Here is a 22997-nt window from a genome sequence, read left to right as displayed (position 1 = left end):
AAGTAGACTTGGATGACACCAAGGCAGCCACTAACCAGCTGTAAAGAAGCTGAGTGATGATATCAGAGGGGTCCCAGACAGCCAGACACTTATTCATACATTGATGTATTATTTAGAAAGAAGGTTTTTCAACATATAAGTCAGTGGTTACGTTGAATTTATTTCACAATGTAACCCATAGAATCATTAAATGGTTCAAGCAGATAGCGAAAAATTCATATGCAATTCATAAGCATTTGCGTGCCCACATAGAAAGGGGGGTGGGAAGTGAGGTGAGGGATAAAAGTGACAGTAGTGACAAAATTATTTCAATACTCAATTATACATCATTGAATAAAGATTCCTTAACATATACATATACACCGGTCTCCTAAATTTTGGAGCCACGTACAAAGGAGCGTATCACAATCCAAAGTGAAAGAAACAGTATCTCCTATACAGGGTTGTATGATTCATATATAACCAAAGGAGTACATATCATGAAAAAACGTCTACGTTTCGACCCTGAGCGGTAGGTTGGATGGCCCTTACAGGCGGGTCTTCATCAGGACATTGGAAAGGTGGGCAGACCTCCTAGGGTGAAGAGAAAATAGAATAAAAGTACTTAATGGGGTGGTCATTCCCCGAGTACCTCTGCGTGTGTGGTCCGCAGGGCAAAACGTTAAAAATACACTGAACTTAGGAGGACTATCAAAAAAACACACAAGCTATTACCTTCAGCAGGGGAGGTTCGAAACAGTGGCCTCCACCATAGGTCGTTACCACCGCCAAGTATTCTAAACAAAAGAAAGGGGGGGGGCGAGGCATTACAGGAGGATGCAAACAGGACATTTTATGCTTCAAGGGTGGGGGGGGGGGGGAGGTAAGAGAGGGGGGTTTTCATAATACCTTCAATCCCTTGTATATCGTCACGTGCGATGTCAGAATCGGGTTAGTCCAAATCACTAGAAACAATCAGTATAAAACTCAGTGAGAGACCGGTAGCCTCAGTAGGCATTCACACAAGTTGGTCCATTTGGCATTAAATGAAAAAATCAAGGTGAAGGCGTTAGTTTACCTTGTCTACATGAATTACAGGCGTAGTCTATGTGCAGTCAAATGTGAGGGACTCGTGTTTCCAAAATTAATTCGGCGTTACTAAAAAAAGAGAATGAGAGCGTCGCTTCAGTGTTCATTCACACAGATTGGAAAAAATCAATTTCATAATGAAGGGCTAAGGTTGAAGGGATTCGTTTACCTATTTGGTCAAGATCATGGCGTGGTCTCGAGGCACTAACTCCAAACGACTCGCGTAACCAGGAAGTGGTTGCGAGGGGGCGGGGTTACGTATATAACGTCGAGTGCAGACACAGAAGAAGGACTGTGTCGTTGCTAAGCACTGAAGGACGCTAAATAAAAAATCGGCGATAGCTCGATCGCAGAAAATATACACCCGTACTGATTTCGAGCAGAGAGACTTGGAAAAGAATGAACAAAAAATTAGGAATGAACAAATATTGAACAAATTATTGAAAGGTTGAAAAACGTTAAAAAAGGGGGGGTAAAGACCCCCGACTCACAGGAGGCTTCTAGAGAGAGGAGCGCTCACCCAGTGGTGAACATGAGCTCGTCCCCGACACGGGGCTTCTCACAAATAGTTGTACATTTTTACCTCGGTATGTCTACACCTCAAACAGCGCGTTGCAAAAACAGTCATTTGTACATATCAAACCACTTTAGAAAAGAGCATACGATACTGTTCAAGGGAAAAATGGCAGGGTGAAAAAACATTTGGTCGCTTTCATAGTGTATGCATGTGGAAACAGATACCATATGAATATATATTTACAATTAAATACCTGAATATACACGCTGTGTCTGCCGAAAGCACAGACCGCAAAACTGCATGGGTATTGTACAAATCATGGAAAAACAGTGGGTGATAACATGCCAGATGCGTGCATGTACCTACCACGCAGGGTGGTAAAAATGCATTTGCGATCGAATGAATACAAATACAGATGTGGGGCAATTTTCAAAAGGTATTAACAGGCTAATCATAAGATCGCTAATTGCGCGAAACTGCTATCAGATTCGTTCAGGCCGTTTCGTACTGAATCAAAGGTGTGCATCCATTTTAGTTCTCTCAGGTTTAATATTGGAGCAATATTGCCACCCCTGGGTCCCAATTTCACCTGTTCCAAAATGACCCATCTCAGGCTTTCAGGTACATGATTGTTTTTGAGACAGTGTTCCACAAGGGGAGCCCCTTCCACCGCACATCGTATCCTGCTACAATGTTGTAAGAAGCGCGATTTCATGCGCTGTTGTGTTTGGCCCACGTATATCAAATTGCATGGACAGGTGATGCAATATATTACATCCTCCGTGTTGCAATTCGTGTGTGATTTGAGTTTCACACGGTGGTGCTTGAAGGTGAACTCCTTGGTTTGGATGGTTGATGGGCAGGCCTTGCAATTGCCACACTTGAAATGTCCCAGAATAGGAGGGAGGTTCCAGAGGGACGTGATGGTCGGATTGGGGGTGGTACCCAACAGTGAGCATACCACATGGTCACGTATATTCTTGCCTTTCCTGAAGGAGTGTAGGGGTAGATCTTGGCAGCCCAGATCATTAGTTATCATTGGCCAATGGCTGTTGACCACCTTTTTGATTTCATTACTCTTCGTGGAAAAAGTTGTGACACAAATGAGTTTTTGATCATTGTTATTCGTACGTTCATTTGGTTGGAGTAGCATCTCTCGTGGGTTAAACCATGCTCTCTTGCGAGCCTTTTTTGTGAGTCTTTTGGGGTAGCCCCGTTCAATCAACCGATCCATCAATTTCTGTGACTCCTCCATATAATTTTCTTTCTTACTACAGTTGCGGCGAATTCTGAGAAATTGCCCGAAGGGCAGGTTGTCCCTCAGGCTCCTCGGGTGGTGGCTCGTGTATTGCAGCAAGGAGTTTCGTTCTGTTGGTTTTCGAAACAGATTGGTATGAAGTACACCCTCTTCTGCAATTATTTCCAGGTCGAGAAAATTGACCTTGTGTTTGTCAAATTCGATCGTGAATTGTATGTCGCGTGACCTGTTGTTGAGCCAGCTGAAGAAATGGTTTAAGTCGTCATCATTACCAGACCAAATGAGGAGGATGTCGTCTATATATCTCATCCATAATTTTATTCCTGACCGGAAGGGATTGATATCATTCAAGACAAAGGTGGTTTCAAATGCGGACATGAAAATAATCGCAAGGTCCGGAGCATAGGCTGCCCCCATCGCCACACCCTTGGTCTGTAAGTAGAACGAATTTTGGAAAACAAAGAAGTTGCGCATCATCGCTATCTTCAGTAATAGGACAATGAATCTAGTGGGAACCTGTACAGGAGCTGCCCGTTTATCCAATGCTCGAGCAGCCACAGCAAGTGCTTCGTCCTGCGGGATACTCGTGTACAGGGACACGATATCACACGTGGCAAGTAGTTCCTTACTGTGGTCAAAAAGGCGTCCGTCAACAATGTTAATAGTGTGTGTGGTGTCACGCAGGTAGGTTTCCGTCTGTTCAGCCAGTGGTTTTAAAAAGAAGTCTATGTACCGGCACAGTGGTTCCAATATTGATCCACACCCTGACACTATAGGCCGGCCTGGCGGATTTTGTAGATCTTTGTGGACTTTAGGCAAGGTGTAGATAGTTGGTATCCTAGGGTTGCTTTGATTGAGGTACTGGTACTCTTGTTCTGACAGGAAACCCTCATCTTTCCCTTCCTTGGTGACTCTTTGTATTTCGGCAGCCAAATCCTTTGAAGGATCGCCAGGTAGTTTTTTATAACTAACCCCGTCTGATAGTTGTCTCACGATTTCATCTCTGTAATTGCATACATTCTGGACAATGATGGCCCCGCCCTTGTCTGCTGGTTTGACTATGATGTCCTTATTGTCCCTGATGGATGCTAGAGCCATGCGTTCAGCTTTGCTGATATTAAATTTGATATACCTGGGCTCTTTCAGGATACGATTGACATCCCGGAGAACCAGGCTCTCATAAGCCAAAATAGTGCTGGTCATTGCGTAGGTAGGAGGCACAAAAGTAGATGGTATTCGAAGGCCAGTTGTTGTTCCTGTGGTCATATGCGGTTTGTCCTTAAAAAAGTATCTCAGTCGGATTTTTCTGAAGAAATTATGGAGTTCCCTGATGGTATTGAACTCATCGGGTAGAGAGGTTGGCACGAAAGACAAACCCCGACTTAGTACTTTGACCTCTTCGTTGTTGAGAATCTGTGACGAAATATTTATAACAGGGTTGCTAGGCTGCCTTACCACCTGTAAGTCTTCCGGCGGGTGGATCTCTCTCCATGGGGTCCACCATTTGTTGGCCTCTGCCGGTCCCCCTGGCCCAGTTGTTGCCCCGTCCTCGTGGGGGTCTCCATCCACCCCGTCCTAAAAAAGGTTGGGGGTAGGTGGGGCCGTACGTATCCTGGTAACCGTAGCTGCCACTCGGATCAGATTGAGCGGAATCCTCACCTGAACTATAGGAGGAATCCGAAAAAGTCGAATAATTTCGTCTACCCCTGTAGCCACCACGGCCACGGTTGGCGAAACGTCCACGAGGACTACTATCGTCAAGACTCCCAAGGACGTTCCCCCAACCTTTTTTAGGACGGGGTGGATGGAGACCCCCACGAGGACGGGGCAACAACTGGGCCAGGGGGACCGGCAGAGGCCAACAAATGGTGGACCCCACTTGGAACAACGACAGAGGACGCGGCACCAAGCAGGTCCACTTCCAACAGGAGGACCATGGAGAGAGATCCACCCGCCGGAAGACTTACAGGTGGTAAGGCAGCCTAGCAACCCTGTTATAAATATTTCGTCACAGATTCTCAACAACGAAGAGGTCAAAGTACTAAGTCGGGGTTTGTCTTTCGTGCCAACCTCTCTACCCGATGAGTTCAATACCATCAGGGAACTCCATAATTTCTTCAGAAAAATCCGACTGAGATACTTTTTTAAGGACAAACCGCATATGACCACAGGAACAACAACTGGCCTTCGAATACCATCTACTTTTGTGCCTCCTACCTACGCAATGACCAGCACTATTTTGGCTTATGAGAGCCTGGTTCTCCGGGATGTCAATCGTATCCTGAAAGAGCCCAGGTATATCAAATTTAATATCAGCAAAGCTGAACGCATGGCTCTAGCATCCATCAGGGACAATAAGGACATCATAGTCAAACCAGCAGACAAGGGCGGGGCCATCATTGTCCAGAATGTATGCAATTACAGAGATGAAATCGTGAGACAACTATCAGACGGGGTTAGTTATAAAAAACTACCTGGCGATCCTTCAAAGGATTTGGCTGCCGAAATACAAAGAGTCACCAAGGAAGGGAAAGATGAGGGTTTCCTGTCAGAACAAGAGTACCAGTACCTCAATCAAAGCAACCCTAGGATACCAACTATCTACACCTTGCCTAAAGTCCACAAAGATCTACAAAATCCGCCAGGCCGGCCTATAGTGTCAGGGTGTGGATCAATATTGGAACCACTGTGCCGGTACATAGACTTCTTTTTAAAACCACTGGCTGAACAGACGGAAACCTACCTGCGTGACACCACACACACTATTAACATTGTTGACGGACGCCTTTTTGACCACAGTAAGGAACTACTTGCCACGTGTGATATCGTGTCCCTGTACACGAGTATCCCGCAGGACGAAGCACTTGCTGTGGCTGCTCGAGCATTGGATAAACGGGCAGCTCCTGTACAGGTTCCCACTAGATTCATTGTCCTATTACTGAAGATAGCGATGATGCGCAACTTCTTTGTTTTCCAAAATTCGTTCTACTTACAGACCAAGGGTGTGGCGATGGGGGCAGCCTATGCTCCGGACCTTGCGATTATTTTCATGTCCGCATTTGAAACCACCTTTGTCTTGAATGATATCAATCCCTTCCGGTCAGGAATAAAATTATGGATGAGATATATAGACGACATCCTCCTCATTTGGTCTGGTAATGATGACGACTTAAACCATTTCTTCAGCTGGCTCAACAACAGGTCACGCGACATACAATTCACGATCGAATTTGACAAACACAAGGTCAATTTTCTCGACCTGGAAATAATTGCAGAAGAGGGTGTACTTCATACCAATCTGTTTCGAAAACCAACAGAACGAAACTCCTTGCTGCAATACACGAGCCACCACCCGAGGAGCCTGAGGGACAACCTGCCCTTCGGGCAATTTCTCAGAATTCGCCGCAACTGTAGTAAGAAAGAAAATTATATGGAGGAGTCACAGAAATTGATGGATCGGTTGATTGAACGGGGCTACCCCAAAAGACTCACAAAAAAGGCTCGCAAGAGAGCATGGTTTAACCCACGAGAGATGCTACTCCAACCAAATGAACGTACGAATAACAATGATCAAAAACTCATTTGTGTCACAACTTTTTCCACGAAGAGTAATGAAATCAAAAAGGTGGTCAACAGCCATTGGCCAATGATAACTAATGATCTGGGCTGCCAAGATCTACCCCTACACTCCTTCAGGAAAGGCAAGAATATGCGTGACCATGTGGTATGCTCACTGTTGGGTACCACCCCCAATCCGACCATCACGTCCCTCTGGAACCTCCCTCCTATTCTGGGACATTTCAAGTGTGGCAATTGCAAGGCCTGCCCATCAACCATCCAAACCAAGGAGTTCACCTTCAAGCACCACCGTGTGAAACTCAAATCACACACGAATTGCAACACGGAGGATGTAATATATTGCATCACCTGTCCATGCAATTTGATATACGTGGGCCAAACACAACAGCGCATGAAATCGCGCTTCTTACAACATTGTAGCAGGATACGATGTGCGGTGGAAGGGGCTCCCCTTGTGGAACACTGTCTCAAAAACAATCATGTACCTGAAAGCCTGAGATGGGTCATTTTGGAACAGGTGAAATTGGGAACCAGGGGTGGCAATATTGCTCCAATATTAAACCTGAGAGAACTAAAATGGATGCACACCTTTGATTCAGTACGAAACGGCCTGAACGAATCTGATAGCAGTTTCGCGCAATTAGCGATCTTATGATTAGCCTGTTAATACCTTTTGAAAATTGCCCCACATCTGTATTTGTATTCATTCGATCGCAAATGCATTTTTACCACCCTGCGTGGTAGGTACATGCACGCATCTGGCATGTTATCACCCACTGTTTTTCCATGATTTGTACAATACCCATGCAGTTTTGCGGTCTGTGCTTTCGGCAGACACAGCGTGTATATTCAGGTATTTAATTGTAAATATATATTCATATGGTATCTGTTTCCACATGCATACACTATGAAAGCGACCAAATGTTTTTTCACCCTGCCATTTTTCCCTTGAACAGTATCGTATGCTCTTTTCTAAAGTGGTTTGATATGTACAAATGACTGTTTTTGCAACGCGCTGTTTGAGGTGTAGACATACCGAGGTAAAAATGTACAACTATTTGTGAGAAGCCCCGTGTCGGGGACGAGCTCATGTTCACCACTGGGTGAGCGCTCCTCTCTCTAGAAGCCTCCTGTGAGTCGGGGGTCTTTACCCCCCCTTTTTTAAAGTTTTTCAACCTTTCAATAATTTGTTCAATATTTGTTCATTCCTAATTTTTTGTTCATTCTTTTCCAAGTCTCTCTGCTCGAAATCAGTACGGGTGTATATTTTCTGCGATCGAGCTATCGCCGATTTTTTATTTAGCGTCCTTCAGTGCTTAGCAACGACACAGTCCTTCTTCTGTGTCTGCACTCGACGTTATATACGTAACCCCGCCCCCTCGCAACCACTTCCTGGTTACGCGAGTCGTTTGGAGTTAGTGCCTCGAGACCACGCCATGATCTTGACCAAATAGGTAAACGAATCCCTTCAACCTTAGCCCTTCATTATGAAATTGATTTTTTCCAATCTGTGTGAATGAACACTGAAGCGACGCTCTCATTCTCTTTTTTTAGTAACGCCGAATTAATTTTGGAAACACGAGTCCCTCACATTTGACTGCACATAGACTACGCCTGTAATTCATGTAGACAAGGTAAACTAACGCCTTCACCTTGATTTTTTCATTTAATGCCAAATGGACCAACTTGTGTGAATGCCTACTGAGGCTACCGGTCTCTCACTGAGTTTTATACTGATTGTTTCTAGTGATTTGGACTAACCCGATTCTGACATCGCACGTGACGATATACAAGGGATTGAAGGTATTATGAAAACCCCCCTCTCTTACCTCCCCCCCCCCCCCCCCCACCCTTGAAGCATAAAATGTCCTGTTTGCATCCTCCTGTAATGCCTCGCCCCCCCCCTTTCTTTTGTTTAGAATACTTGGCGGTGGTAACGACCTATGGTGGAGGCCACTGTTTCGAACCTCCCCTGCTGAAGGTAATAGCTTGTGTGTTTTTTTGATAGTCCTCCTAAGTTCAGTGTATTTTTAACGTTTTGCCCTGCGGACCACACACGCAGAGGTACTCGGGGAATGACCACCCCATTAAGTACTTTTATTCTATTTTCTCTTCACCCTAGGAGGTCTGCCCACCTTTCCAATGTCCTGATGAAGACCCGCCTGTAAGGGCCATCCAACCTACCGCTCAGGGTCGAAACGTAGACGTTTTTTCATGATATGTACTCCTTTGGTTATATATGAATCATACAACCCTGTATAGGAGATACTGTTTCTTTCACTTTGGATTGTGATACGCTCCTTTGTACGTGGCTCCAAAATTTAGGAGACCGGTGTATATGTATATGTTAAGGAATCTTTATTCAATGATGTATAATTGAGTATTGAAATAATTTTGTCACTACTGTCACTTTTATCCCTCACCTCACTTCCCACCCCCCTTTCTATGTGGGCACGCAAATGCTTATGAATTGCATATGAATTTTTCGCTATCTGCTTGAACCATTTAATGATTCTATGGGTTACATTGTGAAATAAATTCAACGTAACCACTGACTTATATGTTGAAAAACCTTCTTTCTAAATAATACATCAATGTATGAATAAGTGTCTGGCTGTCTGGGACCCCTCTTTCTTCATAATAACGTACTACCCAGGTCCCGATGACTATATGGGTTTGACCCTGTTTTGTGCTAACGAGTGATGATATCAGACTGGGGTCGCTCTATGTTCCTACAAGACGTGTACTGCAGAGTTAGGTTGCATTTAGCTTAAGAGTTGCAAGTTGATCGGAAGAGATTAGCTTTCATGTCTCTGCAGGAGTCCTGTATGTTGTTGTCGTCTTGTCGTACGCTTTGAGGGAGTTTGTTCAGTAACATAAATCTCTGTGTGCACCGGTCTGCCTACAGATCGTAATAGCTCATGACTCCAGGATTAATAAGGTTCGTGAAGGAGAGGAAGGTGTGGATTTTACAGATTTCAAGCATATGGCCGCTGACAGATAGTAGTTGTCCTTGTGATGGTCTAAAATTTTGTTTTTGTGTTGAACAAAATCCTAGGGGTCTATGCAGAGGTGGAATGGTGACTATATTCAGTAGGACGTTGAGAGAAGGATTGGCTTCAAAAGTGGACGAAGAGAAACAAATAATCTCTGTATTGTTGGGGTTGAGCACTATGCAGTGTGCAGCCATCTGTATTGGTAGTGTAAAGATCTCACCAAGACTGTTCTGCAGGAGCGTCAGGAACGTTGATAGGTCCTCAACCTTTCACTACCACCAATTGCCTCTATCAAACTCTAGAGCGCAATGGTAAATAGGGGAAAGAAGGGACACAAAACAAGGAAAAAAGGGGAGACAGTCTTCGTAATGCAGCCACCTTTCAACCGGCAGGTAGGTAGTTTCTAACTTCCTGTAAAAGTAAAGGACCAATTAACTGAGCCTAAAGAGATGATAACATGTTAGCCCAGATGTAAACAAATTCAGGAAGTTACCTAGTACAATGCACTGTTCTCTATGACAAGGCAGGGTCCCTCAGTGTATGTATAATGGACTTGTTTTCTCTGAAGGGAAAAAACTGAATGTTTAACACAATTGACTAGTTTCCAGATACAGTGGCTGGTATTTATCCATATGAAACATCTATCTCACCAAGGCTTTCAAGAGTCACAATTAGCCTGAGTTGTGAAGTTGTTCTTTCAATATAACAAATCTCTCCTACAACACAGATATAAACAGAATTGGGAAACAGAATTCATGTATGCCAGTAATAAGTAATTAAAGCAGCGCAGCGCGCTGTTACCATAAACCAAGGGGTTTCCAGTGATGAAATGAGACTCCAGAGCCAGTAGGATTGTAGGCTATCGAAACCGTCAAAGTAAAGGAAATATACTTAAAGTGAAGGGCCAAAGAATGTAAGGAGAGGACTCCCGCGCGCGGCGGAACCTCTACCAAACGAGGTCTATCGCTGATAGAGCCGTCCCACGAGACCCGGCAGACCCGCGGGACAAAATCCGGCCGATCTGCGGAGCCACACGAAAGACAGCCCTACCCACACGCTATCCCTCACTGGTGAAGTCCGGCTTCACGGCGAGTACGGGGAAATACAGGAACTGCTTAAACTAAGCAGGAGGACGGGAACTGGAGAAAAACAAAAGGGAAATCCCGGCGGCAACTCAGTGGGGAATCCGGGAACTCGAAGTCAACTTGATGCAGGATTCGCGCTGAACCTGAGAAGCAGGAAGTCCGCAAACAGGGAACGGGGCAACACTAGAACGCGAAGCCTCGTTGTTACAGGAAGTCAGGCTTTTCAACCTGCCTGACTTCACCGCACATGCGCGGTAGGGAACCGCCATCTTGGATTTGGAATCGGCATCGGCAATCATGACAGGTAGCTCTCATCCATGATCTTGAATCTCAATGCAGAAATTTGAGCATCTGCATCACATCAGCTTGCAACACCGTTATTCCTCACAAACTTTGCCTGCCTCATTGCTAATCTTCCTCAGCCTCTGGCGTAATGAGTTTAGGATTTCAAAAAGTAATTGCAAGGCCTTGAAATGTAATTGGAGGGTAGATTCTGATCTCATCCTGAAAACTAACTACTCCATGCCCATTAAGAAATGCAAAATCCTTTTGAAGCAGGCCAATCTCTTTCAATGTGGACAAATGTTGTTGTTAAATCTCTGCTATTTTAAAAGATTTGTGTGACCCTTTTGCCTTTAAAAGTCGTATATTCCCCCTTCCTAAAAGCTCTGATCAGAGCTAGCTTTCTGTTTTCAAATTAAGATTGCAAAATTTTGTGCTTTCACTCCTGATCTCTCTTTGGGATCTATCATATCCCTCCTCTCTTCCTACTCTCTGAGTCTTCCTAATGCTGCAGCTTTACTGGCCTTTACCAATATACCTATTGAGTCTGTTTTTGCCCTTGCAGAAGTTTTTACAGCACCTCTGCTGACTGAACTCTGTAATCTAGACACTCCTCTACTAAAAAGTTCAGGTAGTTCCTACAGTGCTTAGCAACTACTGGTCTCTTTGCCTTACTTCCATTCCCTGTTAAAACCCTTGGACAAATAATGTATTCCCAACTCTCCTCCTTCTTCGAAGTAAGCAATCTTCTGGAAGAGGCCCAGTCATGATTCTATTCCAGTCATGGTCCAGAAACTGTGATATATATACCATTGTGAATAGGGAGACTTTGCCGTCTAGATCCTACATGATCTACATGATCTGTCCACAGATTTGGATGTGGCCTCTCATGACGTTTTTTATTGACCAGCATTTTGGTTGTGGAATATATAAACAAGTGTTTGCTTCGATGGCAGTTTTCTGACAAATCGTACACAAAGAGTTCATCTTCCTCCATTCCGGCCTGCCTCCTTCCTGTGACTTGCAGTGTCCTGCAGGGTTCCTTCTTGAGCCTCATGCCATTTAATATCTATATCACTCCTCTCATCTGACTTAATTGTTCTTATGGCTTTTAGATTTTGCCTTACGCTTATGTTACTCAGATTATTGTATAAATCAACGTCACTTTTTCCACAACCCAAGCCAAATTTGCCATTCTTTGTTGGATGTGTCCAATTGAGTGTTAAGCTCAATAATAGCAAAATGGAGGTCAGTATTTTCTAATTCTCTCCCTCTAACTCATCCTCCTATTGGTGGCCCCAGGAGTTACAGACCGCCACACCCCATTCACCTCCCCAAACCAAGTCCTCACGGCAAGGAACCTAGGACTAATTTTTGACTCCTCGCTTACTCTCCTTTTCTAAGCAAATTGAATGCACTGCTTCTTCCTACTTCTTAAACTTTTGTATGCCTAAAAATCCTTCTTCATCTGCTAGAAAAATGATGATTCGTGTGATCATTATGCCCTGCCTGCACTACTGCAGTGTCCTCTGTCTGGGCGTCCCTCTGTCTAATTTGCTGCCGGCAAGTGGTGCAGAATGCAGTTGTTTGCCTTATTCTTGCATTTTCCCCTCGGTTATTCCCGATCTTCACTAGCTTCATTGTCTCCTGATTGGCAAGCGTTCCATGTTCAAATCCGTCTGTTTGATCCACCGGGCCGTTAAGGGCTGTAACCCCCTTACCTCAAAAAGATGTCCCCAACCTCTTCTTTTCTTTACTAAACCGCTTTTCTTCTTGCTGTAAGCCGCATTAGGAAATCACAGGATGGAGAGCTTTCAGTTTCCTACCAATGAATCACTGGAACTCCTTGCCTCTGTCTATGCATTTTATTTTGCTGAAGCGCTTGGAAACTTGTCTGTTCAACTCCTAAGATACTCCCCACTTACTTTAGCCTTCCATAGCAGAGAGGTAGATTGTAACACTAATAGTCACTGAGCCTTTAACAGGATGAAAGGAAATAGGATCCGAAAGAAGATGGAAACATGTTTCTACATGCATCTGTTTAGTCTAAAGGAGAAGGCGAGGTATGATAGAGAATTTCAGATTCCTCTGAAATGAAATTAGTTTTTATATAGTGCGTGCAGGAGGTGAGGATATCCCCTGCAGGCATGGCTCTAGAACGGAGTATCTAGTCTAGGTTCAGCAAGGCAAGATCCATGCCAAAGTTTCAGCGTAGTGTCAGACTATGTAATTGAGTTACATTTAGACTAACTGGTATTAGTATTTATCTTATGTGGATATCATGAAAACCTGGCATTGATCTGGATCTTTCTGCTCTACATTCGACATTTCTGCTCTAGAGCAGGAGATTATGTGATAATGTAGTGTGAATGTATATCACTATGTGACACAGGGAGTGCTGATGCTTAGAAATTGGGGCAATGTGGTCTTCACACCTTTTCTTGTTGGCATCCAGTATGAAATTACCAATCCTCCTCTTTCATCCATTGCATCTAGACCAGGAGTCTCCAAACCTTTCTGTATAAAGAGTTACTCTTATTGAATGAAAGTCATCCTGACATATAAATATTATTAGCTTTCTAATAGTGACTACTTAAGACTAGATTACATTAGTGGCCACAATATGCAGGACTACTAGCAGTGATCAGTTCAGCAGACATGGTTGCCAGCAGTAATTGAAAGAAGGGTTTGTCAATGTGGATGGCTCTTCATGAGTAAAACAAAACAGCCATAGCTGCAAAGCTCCTGGTACGAAGCTAATAGTATTAGCAATGAGTCTGTCCAATACTACATACTTTATCACTTCAATAACCGCTTTAAATATATTTGGGGAATTTAGTAATTTTTCTCCAAACATCAACTTATGAGTTCTGAAAATGCACACATTTTCATCTCAAATTCACACATTCCATTTTGGTATGTGTTACAGCTGTCAGCCTTAGGGTGCTCTTCCCCCAAACCTTTTGCCTCCCTCCTCCATTTTTGCTGATCTGTTTTTTCTGCGGGCCTCAAGACTGTGTGCACTTTACCTCTGCTAGCCAGTGCTGAAGTGCATATGCTCACTGATTAAAACATAGCAACATTGACTTATCCCCAATTGGCATATTTCATTTACTTATAAGCCCCTGGTAAAGTGGTACTATGTGTACCCAGGGCCTGTAATACAATGCTTCTAGTAGGCCTGCAGCACTGACCTTGCCACACTTTGTTAGCCCTATCAAACATGTCTCAGGCATTTCATTGCAGCCTGTGCGTGTAGTTTTAAACTGCCATTTTGGCCTGACAAAATAAACCTTTTGCCCAGGCCCAAGCCTTCCTTTTTAATACATAAAATCCACCCCTAAGGTAGACCCTGGACAGCCCAGATGGTAGTGTGTAGTTTATTTTGTCAGTAAGGCATGTACTTTTAAGGTTTGCATGTCCTGATTGTGAAAAACTATTACATTCATTTTCAATAACATTCGTTTTCACTATTGAAAGGCCTACCTCTCCCACAGGCTAACATTGGAGTTACCATATTACATTTAATAAGAAATAACTTCAAAATGGGAACAGGTAATCAGTTCATGTTGGGTATCTTTGAAATTGTAATAAAAATACTCTTATGGTAAAGTCAGATTTTTTTTTTTATTGCAGTTTTGAAAATGCCACTTTTAGAAAGTTGCCGTTTTTCTGCCTTTGAATTTCTCCCAAAATGTTGCTGTCTCTCGTCCGTCTGCTTTTCTCACTTTTCTCTGCTCTCTTGTTTCTTATTGCTTGTACACTCCTCAAATGCACGTGTTTTCTAGCTGTCTCCATTATATGCTTTTTTAACCCTCCTACTTGTTGTTGCGCTCTCTTGTCTGCGTGTTTCTTTCTCACTGGCTGCTCCGTATCATCCGTGTGCTTCTATCCTCCCACCCCTTGCTCAGTGTTGCCCTGTCTTTGTATGTGCTTCCGTTGGTGTATTCTCCCTCTTGTGCTACTCACCCTCTAAGTTCTGCTTTTCCCATTCCTTTCCCCAGTCCGCCGAGTAGGATTGGTAAATAAAAAGTAAAAGGAAATGGAGCCTGCATCGCTCCACTGGCACACACCTGTTTTGATTCATCGGAATAAGGCAACCACCATTGCACTTTTTTTAATTTACATTTTTTATTTTGACAGTGCTGCACATCATTCCAATGCTGTATAGCAACACCAAAAGCAATTGATTCCTAAAGGAGAGACCTATTGACTTTGCCAATGCCTATTTCTTTCATGAGTCCCTCTGCCCATTCCCTATGAGACTAAGGATTTATTTTTCATTTGAGTATCTTTTATTTACTTTAAAGTAACTGTGATTTATTGTAATAACTATTCACAGTGTGCAACATAATAATTTGTATGGCCTTTGGGCTCTTGCTTGATTTAACTGTATGGTCCACTTCTCTGTTAAAATTCACAGTTCAACATGTTTGTTCTATTCTAAAGATGTTCCTGTTTGCACTTTCAACCTCACAAGTCCCACAAGAAAGTTTTGAAGAAGATGCTGAAGTACCTGAGCAAGGACTCTGCTGCAAAACCCCCACATGATGGTGAGTTATTTCTTTAGGCCGCACTGGTGAGAGGGACCAAATAGATGCACTATTGCCTCACTGTGTTCCGCTTGTGGTCTAGCGAAGTAAGGGCTGCTATTGATTGAATATAAAGTCTGTGAGCTCCTCAGTGATTCTCAATCTTCATATTTTCTCAGTATAGAACTTTCTTGCTTCTTTTGCCATCTAGTGACTACATGTGGTAGTCTTTTGATGCCTTTTTAGGTCGAGCCTAGCAGCGCATGCGCTGCTCTGCGAGGCTTGGGATAATCTCTCTATTGGCATTGATCACACCCCACGCACCCAATTGGTTACTTTGTGCGCCTGTCTAAATTCCCTTCTTTTCTGAGGCCAGTTTTCACACTTGTCCCTCCTTTCAGTGGGTGGTCCTGTCCCTAGTGACTGGCTCTGTTACTTAGAGGCATTCCATTCTGGCCATGTAAGTAGGTTTGCTGCACTACTTATTCTTTGGCCTCGGCTTGCGTTTCCTGGTCTCACCCTCCTCTACCACCTCAAGTTTGCACTGCTTTTCCTGGTCCATCGCGCCCAGCTCCCGCGCATCCCTATCCAGCTGGAACAGAGTTGTCTGGCCCCTCACACCGAGTGAGGTCTCATGAGGAGTCACACTTACTGAACAAAATGTATGTTTCAAAATAAATCCCCGGGCAAGTGGGAGCCCCATACCCCAGCCACCTCTCTCCTCGTTAGTCTATGCTCACAACAGCTGCCATGTCTGATGTTAATCTCCCCTGGCTGAGCAGTCAGCCACCCAGTCTTGCCATGGCCCAGTGATTTGCAGTACCCTACTTCTCTCTGTCTGCTGCTTTATGTGGAGTTCTGCCTCAGATGCAATCCTCCTCACCGTGCCGCACTTGTAGTTTCTTTTGTTGCCAAAGTTCTTGCTAAAAATAAAAAAAGAAGTTTTCGCACAGTCTTAACTAACACACAAACAACCGACAGCAAGAAATATACATCTTCTTTTCACAATTCTTTATCATTTGTTCAAAGCGTTGTTTTAGTGGATTTGTATCTTGCAGGTTTTTAGGTCTCGTCTGACAGCAGGGCGCATGCGCTGCTCTCGCCATGACAAAGACTTTTTGGAATTTATACGGATTCCAAAGCGTGCACGCGGGGAGACAGAAGATGTGCAAGCGGTTATTGGATGCTTTACTGGCAACGTGGTACACTGGGGACTTTTTTTTCCCGCCGCCAGTAAAGGCAGTCCCCGCGTGCACATCTTCTGTCCGTCCCATGACGACTGCGCTTGTTATCTCACTGTTGACGTTTTTTTTTAATCTATGCCTTCCCTTTTGTCACTTTTTCCATATTTTCTCCTCCTCATTTCTCCCTTTTCTGCCTTTCTACTGCTTTTGTCAAAGTCTGATAGTGAACAATAAGCCCCAAAAATGAGTGCCGGTCCAAACATCTAACACTGATTCCGACCTTCAGCTCTTCTAGAAGGCAGTGCCACTTATTGACAGCCGCGCCTGTGAAAATAAAATAAAAATGTGCTTTTCTTGAGTTTGCGTGTGTCCGTGCCTGACCCTTTGGCAAGAGCCACACATCTTCTTGAAGCTTTTCACTTGTTCGCCTGCATTTACGTACCTGGAAGTATTTTAATATGTCTGCCGTGGTGCCATTTTTCCTCTGCTCCGATTTTGAAAAGTACGGTGGGGCCGGCGAGGCTCGAGCTCTGTCCGTGCGAAGGTCACTGCGGTATCCTTATCTGTAACTAGGAAATAAAATGTTCCCCGGATGGAGATGCCGCTTGGATGGCCAAATAAACAGAACTTCGCAAATATCGGGCAAGTCACACTAGTGAGCGGGTGAAGCGTTGCTGGTGCTGTCCAAGGGAGAGGTCGTGTGCGCCCCCTTGTAGCCATCCGTGGCAGGACTTGAAAGCACGTGCACATCTGACAGGAGAAGCTGCCGCCCATGACGCAATGCCACGAACAGGAGCCGTTCTGCAGTGCACTTCATGATTGTCCCGCCAGTCCTCCGGCACCTGTGTATCAACCCTGCTCCATAGCCCTGCGTCCGGGTCTCCAGTCTTTGTCTCTGCCAATGACCAGAACATGTTCTTCGTTTGCTGCCCGCTGTGTAGTTCAGCACAAGAAGAAGGTGATGGATGGAGTGAAGAACTAATGGCAGCCATGGGCTGTTGCTAAGGCCACATTCTAGTCTATTGTTTTTCGCCCACTGGGCAACTCTGGACAACGGCCTGCCTTATGCAGATCAGTACTCACCCTGCCCCTCCTGGGGATAGTACAGATCCCAAACTGCCAGGAGAGCCCGGTCCCCCCTCCAGAAGGGAGCACAAGCCACCCCCGCCCGGGTGAACGCTGATTTGGGTCTCATCAGTGGCACAGAACCCCAGGCAGAGCTTCTGTAGTTACGGCAGGCCATTGCTCTGCGGGTGGCATCACTACCCTGTGCACAGAGGGAGCGGCAGCTTCCCAGATTTTTGCTCACTGAGCCTTTCCCCAGTAGCTCTTGCTCCCCTCATATTAGTCATTCCTCTTGCTGTCCTCGTGGCCATGTCACATTTCCCACCCAGTTTATTGCAATGTGCATTGTATAGGCCTGTAGAATACATGTATCGTGCCCCTGATAAAGCGCAAAGCCCTCCGATTGACATTGGTGCGTTAGGCACCACTTTCCGCATGTGGGGTTGATATGGTTACAGTTTGGCGTATATGTGTGGTGATGAATGAGGTGCTTACGTTTTTAGAGATGTGCTCCAAATATGTGGGAAACTGGTAACTGTGGTTAAAGCATGAGATGTTAGTGTTTGAATAGTTGCAGTCCATCATTCACCTACCTACTTTGAAAAGGTATATGAGTGGTAAGAGCCATGTTTTCGACGTGTGCTGGAATTTGAGGTGGTTGTCAATATCCCCCAGTCTCCGACTCTGTTACCACAAATACTTCTCTTTGCCTTGTGACTCTGCATTTGTCTCCATTGAACCTTCTCTTCCAACTTCTAGACCAAAGTCCCCTCTTATGTGAATCGCACATCATTTTTTCCATATTGCACCATTGGTTCAATACCAACCATGTGACCTTTCTTTTTATGAGGTGCATATGGGCCCCACCTTCCAGCTGCCCTGTGGTATCACTTGCGTGTTGAAGACCATTAGTCTTTGTGACATCTTATGGGTCACTTCCTTTTCCTCAATATGAACTCGGGTACTACAACACACTCCCTCATGGCTCAGATGGTTTAGCTGCCAAGCTCCCACCTCAGAGCTGTTCAGCCTGTTCTCAAGTCCTTTATGCACGCCCCTCAGACCTTCATTGGTGCAACTTCGGTTGACTGCATTATAGATCTTTTCATTCGCTGGTAAAGTGTAACATCTGCCTTCGTCATTACAGAGAAAATAGACAGATTTGTAGCTAAGATTTTAAAACAGAGTAGATAATTCCAGCTCATCCGCGTCATCCTAAAACGCTGTGTGATTTGACTGGTTCCGCAGCTCTGCAGAGGGGGCATTCTAGAAGAGTCTTGCTGCGTGCGTGGGGATAGTTCTTCTAGCCAGGTGAACTTTGCTAGTGATGGAAACTACTAGGGTTCTTGTTTTGTAGAACCACGTAGGCTGACCGTAATAATGCTTAAAAAGAAAACCCGAGGTCACAGGTTTGAGGACAAACACAGGGCTGGTCCCTGTGTGGTCCTGATGAAGAGCTAGGGGTAGGCTCGAAACATGTTGATCTTACACTGAACTCCTACCCATTACAGGTAGGTTTTTCCGTGTAACACCCCCTTTTTAGATATACCAACCTAGGAGTGATAATAAAGTATTTAAGCCCACTAACAAGGTATTTTTAATCACTTTCACCCACTCCCCCACACTGCGCACTACACATAGTCTTCCACTATAAGTGTTCCTACGTATTCTCCGCCAGTCGTAGCACGCCCCAGTTCATAGAGAACTGGGATGGCCCCAATGATGAAGCATGTCACCCTGGGGAAACCCTGGTGAGTGAGGGGACTCCAGAAAGAAATTTTTCTTTCCTGAAGGCAACCTCTGATCATAACGATTGGGAGCCTCTTCCTTCGACTAGGTCCTCAAACCCGTGACCTCGGGTTTTCTTTTTCAGCATAAATTAAGGAGGGCGGACCTAGTTGACATACCCTCTACCTCCCTCTCCTTCTGTGTATCGTAATAATGCTTAGTAATGTCTCTAGAATGACAGGCTCTAAAAAAACGTATTGAAATTGGCATAATGCTTGTGCATCCAATGCTCTTGCACTGATAGAGAGTGTAAGGCATTCACAACCGGGTTGATGTTACCTACCCCCCGTCAATTCCAGTAGTATCATGGGCAGCTGACTTCTGAGTAAGTTGTAGCCTTTTTTTGGGCACTAGATAAAATGCCCCCAGTACTCGAAATTTACAAGTACAAGAACTGCTCTACTATGAAGCACTCGTGCAATGTCCCAAAAACCTGGAGTATTCTACCAACACAAAAATGCTTGTTCGTGTCCCTACAAGAGTTCAAGGCAAGTTGAAAGTATTATAAGCTAACTTCTAGTCTGTATGACATTTAGCATGCTTGACCTGAACGTCTCCTGTTAGTATAAAGCATGATTGCGGAAACTTTAAAACGACTGCCCATCTTCGGTATACTCTGTGTATTTGCTCAGTTTCCATTCTTGTATAGTGATCCAGCACCATGATGAAGGTGAACACCATAGATACAAGCATTGGCATAGCCAATAGGTCCCACCTTTGGGACCTTAGAAGTGTTCGTTATCCAACACAATATCCTTGGTGCAACAACCAAGTGTTGCATGGCTAAACACTTATAAGGTCCCAAACGCGAGACCTATTGGCTATGCCAATGCTTGTTTGCTTTTGCAGTTACATGAATGTTACCACATCTGGTTAGTCTCAGGCAGGCCTTTCACCTTCTCCGTCCCACACTTTTCGCCCTTAATCACCATGCCGCCCTCCCCCAACAGAGCCATGGTGAATCTTCAAAGCCGTGATAAATCCAACTGCCTGAAGCAGATTGTGCAGGAACAGCAGGACGACAAATGAAGATTCACTCTTTCTGTGTCTTTGTGTAGGTGAAAACCTTTAATTCACAGGTACTGGTGGGAGACCAGGGGGCACGAGAGAGGAACACATGAGTCTGCTGTATGCAATTAAGCAGCTCAAGCAGAATGCACTTAAATTGTGAAAGACAACAATGGAAGAGTAATTGTTCCTAAATAGAATACATAAACTCTGCTTCAAAATGCAGTTTTAATTATCACTAGAAAAATCTCCTCTTTTCTTCTGTGCGCGCAGACAAAATTTCAAAAACACGTTAGTTGATAGTTGGGTTTCTGTGACTTGGATGACTCGCTTTAAAAATGAAACAGAACCATCATTTCAAAATTGCGCTCAAACGAGTTAACTTGAAACTGCAACTAAAATACTTTGCATTCTAGCAGTTGCAGTTCTGCTTATAAGTTTATAACTGCACAAACCAGAATGCAAAGAAACTCAATGACTAGGTTCTTGTGACTTAAAATGTGGTGGCGCTGCTTGGGCACTCTGCAACTGGGAATGTTGTTCCATGAAGTATAACTAAGTATGAATTATGCAGATAGGCTCCAAGTCCTATTCCTTGGGCATATTGATTTAAAGAACATTGTCATATACGTACCTTAAAAATTCTTACTGGCAGGTAATCATTCTGTAATTACTGGGATACCGGGTTGCAGCTGGGCTGGGGGGGGGGGGTGCGTATGCTGAAGACAGCAGGTTTAGAAAGGAGTTTGACTAATATTGACATGCCTTGAATAATTCATTCAGTTTCTGTTTGTGAAACATTGAGAGCTTGCATAGCGCCAAGTGTCCCATGTTATGTATGATACCTTCAGCCGTAAAAGTGAAAAATCAAGTCCCAGAATTCAACCTACTATAAAGCAAAATGTCTGGAATAGCTGGAGGTGTTCTGTCTTCCGAAAAGTAACAGTCTGCAAATAAATATCCTATTTGTTATTTTTCAGATACTACTAAAAGTGATGGGATGTCTGTAAGAAAGGCTGTATAATTGTACCTCAAAATACAAATCTGTCTTTTAATACCACTAAAAAGTATTGCAAAGTTCTTGTTTCTTACCTTTCAGCTCCTTTTTTATAGCTTCCTTTATTTTTAGTCTTCTGCTCGTTTTATTCATAAACTCTTTCGAACTCCCTCTCTGTACTCACTGTTAGAAGCTTCAGTGTGTTTGGTTTTCTGATATAACCCACTGAGCTTCCACTCCAACTGGAATTTAAGGTCTCTTTTCACAGACCACTTTCGCAAAAACATAGCACCACTTCCGCATCACTGCACCAGCACAGCACCAGTACAGCCCTACCACAGCATCAGTGCAGAACAACCATAGCATCAGTGCTGCACACCCTCGGCACACCACCATCAATGCAGCACCACTTCAGCAGCACCACTTCAGCATCAGGGCAGCATCACCTTAGCACCAACTCAGTATTACTCTGCGCGAACTCAGCACCAGCACAGCACCACCACCACCTCAGCATTACTCGGCACTAGCTCAGTATCACTCAGCGTCGCCTGAGCATCACCTCCGCACCAGCACATCTCCACTTTAGCACCACCTCAGCCTCACTCAGCACCACCTCAGTCTGCCCTCGGAATCTGGCATCTGTTAATTTTCCCCTAGTGTCCATTTGCTGTTCGTGTTTTAATTCAGGTACTAGTTCCCAACCTTGTTCCTCCCACTGTTTGTCCTCCACCCACCCCTACCGCACCTGCATAACCAAAAATAGCTATTAAAAAACAAGCATTAGAACAGGCAAGAAGTTTCCAGCAATTTTTTATGTTCATATTTATTTTTAATACATTTGTTAAGTTGTACATAATTTCTTCTTCGTGTATCTCTCTCTCTCTCTCTCTCTCTCTCTCTCTCTCTCTCTCTCTCTATATATATATATATATATATATATATATATATATATATATATATATATATATATATATATATATATATACAAAAATGCTTAAAACACTTTTTATTGTAACTTTTCAACATTGGTGCACAGCAGCCACACTGTTTAACAACATTGCTTAAAGACAATATTGCAACATTGCAAAGCCAATAGCTCTGGCTAACACTTATAAGGTCCCAAAGGAGAGACCTATTGACTATGCTAGTGCTTGTTTATGTCTTGTCTCTAGATGGTGCACATGTATGAACAGAGACGTGCTGTATCTACTTTGCGGGTTTACGCCTGTGGGATTCCCATTTGCTGGCACCATCGTTGCTCCCAATTTTAACCTCCCCATTTGTCAAGGGCATGCATATGTCAGGTCTCTTCGGGTGTTGAACCGCCCTGAGAGCACTGGCCAACTACTGTCAAGCATATGACACAGACATTTTAATCTTTTGTTTTGGGACTACTCTTTTATATTTGGAAATGGGTGACACCCCCCCCCCCGCCCCTTAGGAGTACCGGTGTTTTAATTTCGACGAGTGGTGTTTTTATTCCATGCTGCTGCCTGGTTTAACTAGTAGCAGTCGCATGTGAAAACGGCAAGTAAGTAGTAGTGTTTCCATTCCACTGAATGAAACCTTTTAAAGCCTCGCTGTAAGTATCTAAACTTTTTTCTTAACTAAAAATGAGGGTAAAATTAGGTTGCACCA

The 22997-nt window shown here is 44.1% G+C and overlaps 1 protein-coding gene across 4 annotated transcripts in view; it reads left to right on the top strand.

The window, feature by feature from the left end:
- Positions 1-22997, top strand: part of ATE1 (arginyltransferase 1) — a 489063-nt gene that overhangs the window by 62831 nt on the left and 403235 nt on the right. For all 4 annotated transcript variants that reach the window (XM_078643941.1, XM_078643939.1, XM_078643940.1 and 1 more), the window contains exon 4: positions 15235-15338. In XM_078643941.1, the coding sequence (XP_078500067.1) occupies positions 15235-15338 (104 nt within the window). The remainder of the gene's footprint in view (positions 1-15234; positions 15339-22997) is intronic.

Source organism: Lissotriton helveticus, chromosome 5_1 (assembly GCF_964261635.1).
Source record: "Lissotriton helveticus chromosome 5_1, aLisHel1.1, whole genome shotgun sequence".
Classification (NCBI taxonomy): domain Eukaryota; kingdom Metazoa; phylum Chordata; class Amphibia; order Caudata; family Salamandridae; genus Lissotriton; species Lissotriton helveticus.
Note: the sequence above shows the minus strand (reverse complement) of the source record. Positions and strands in the feature narration are given on the sequence as shown.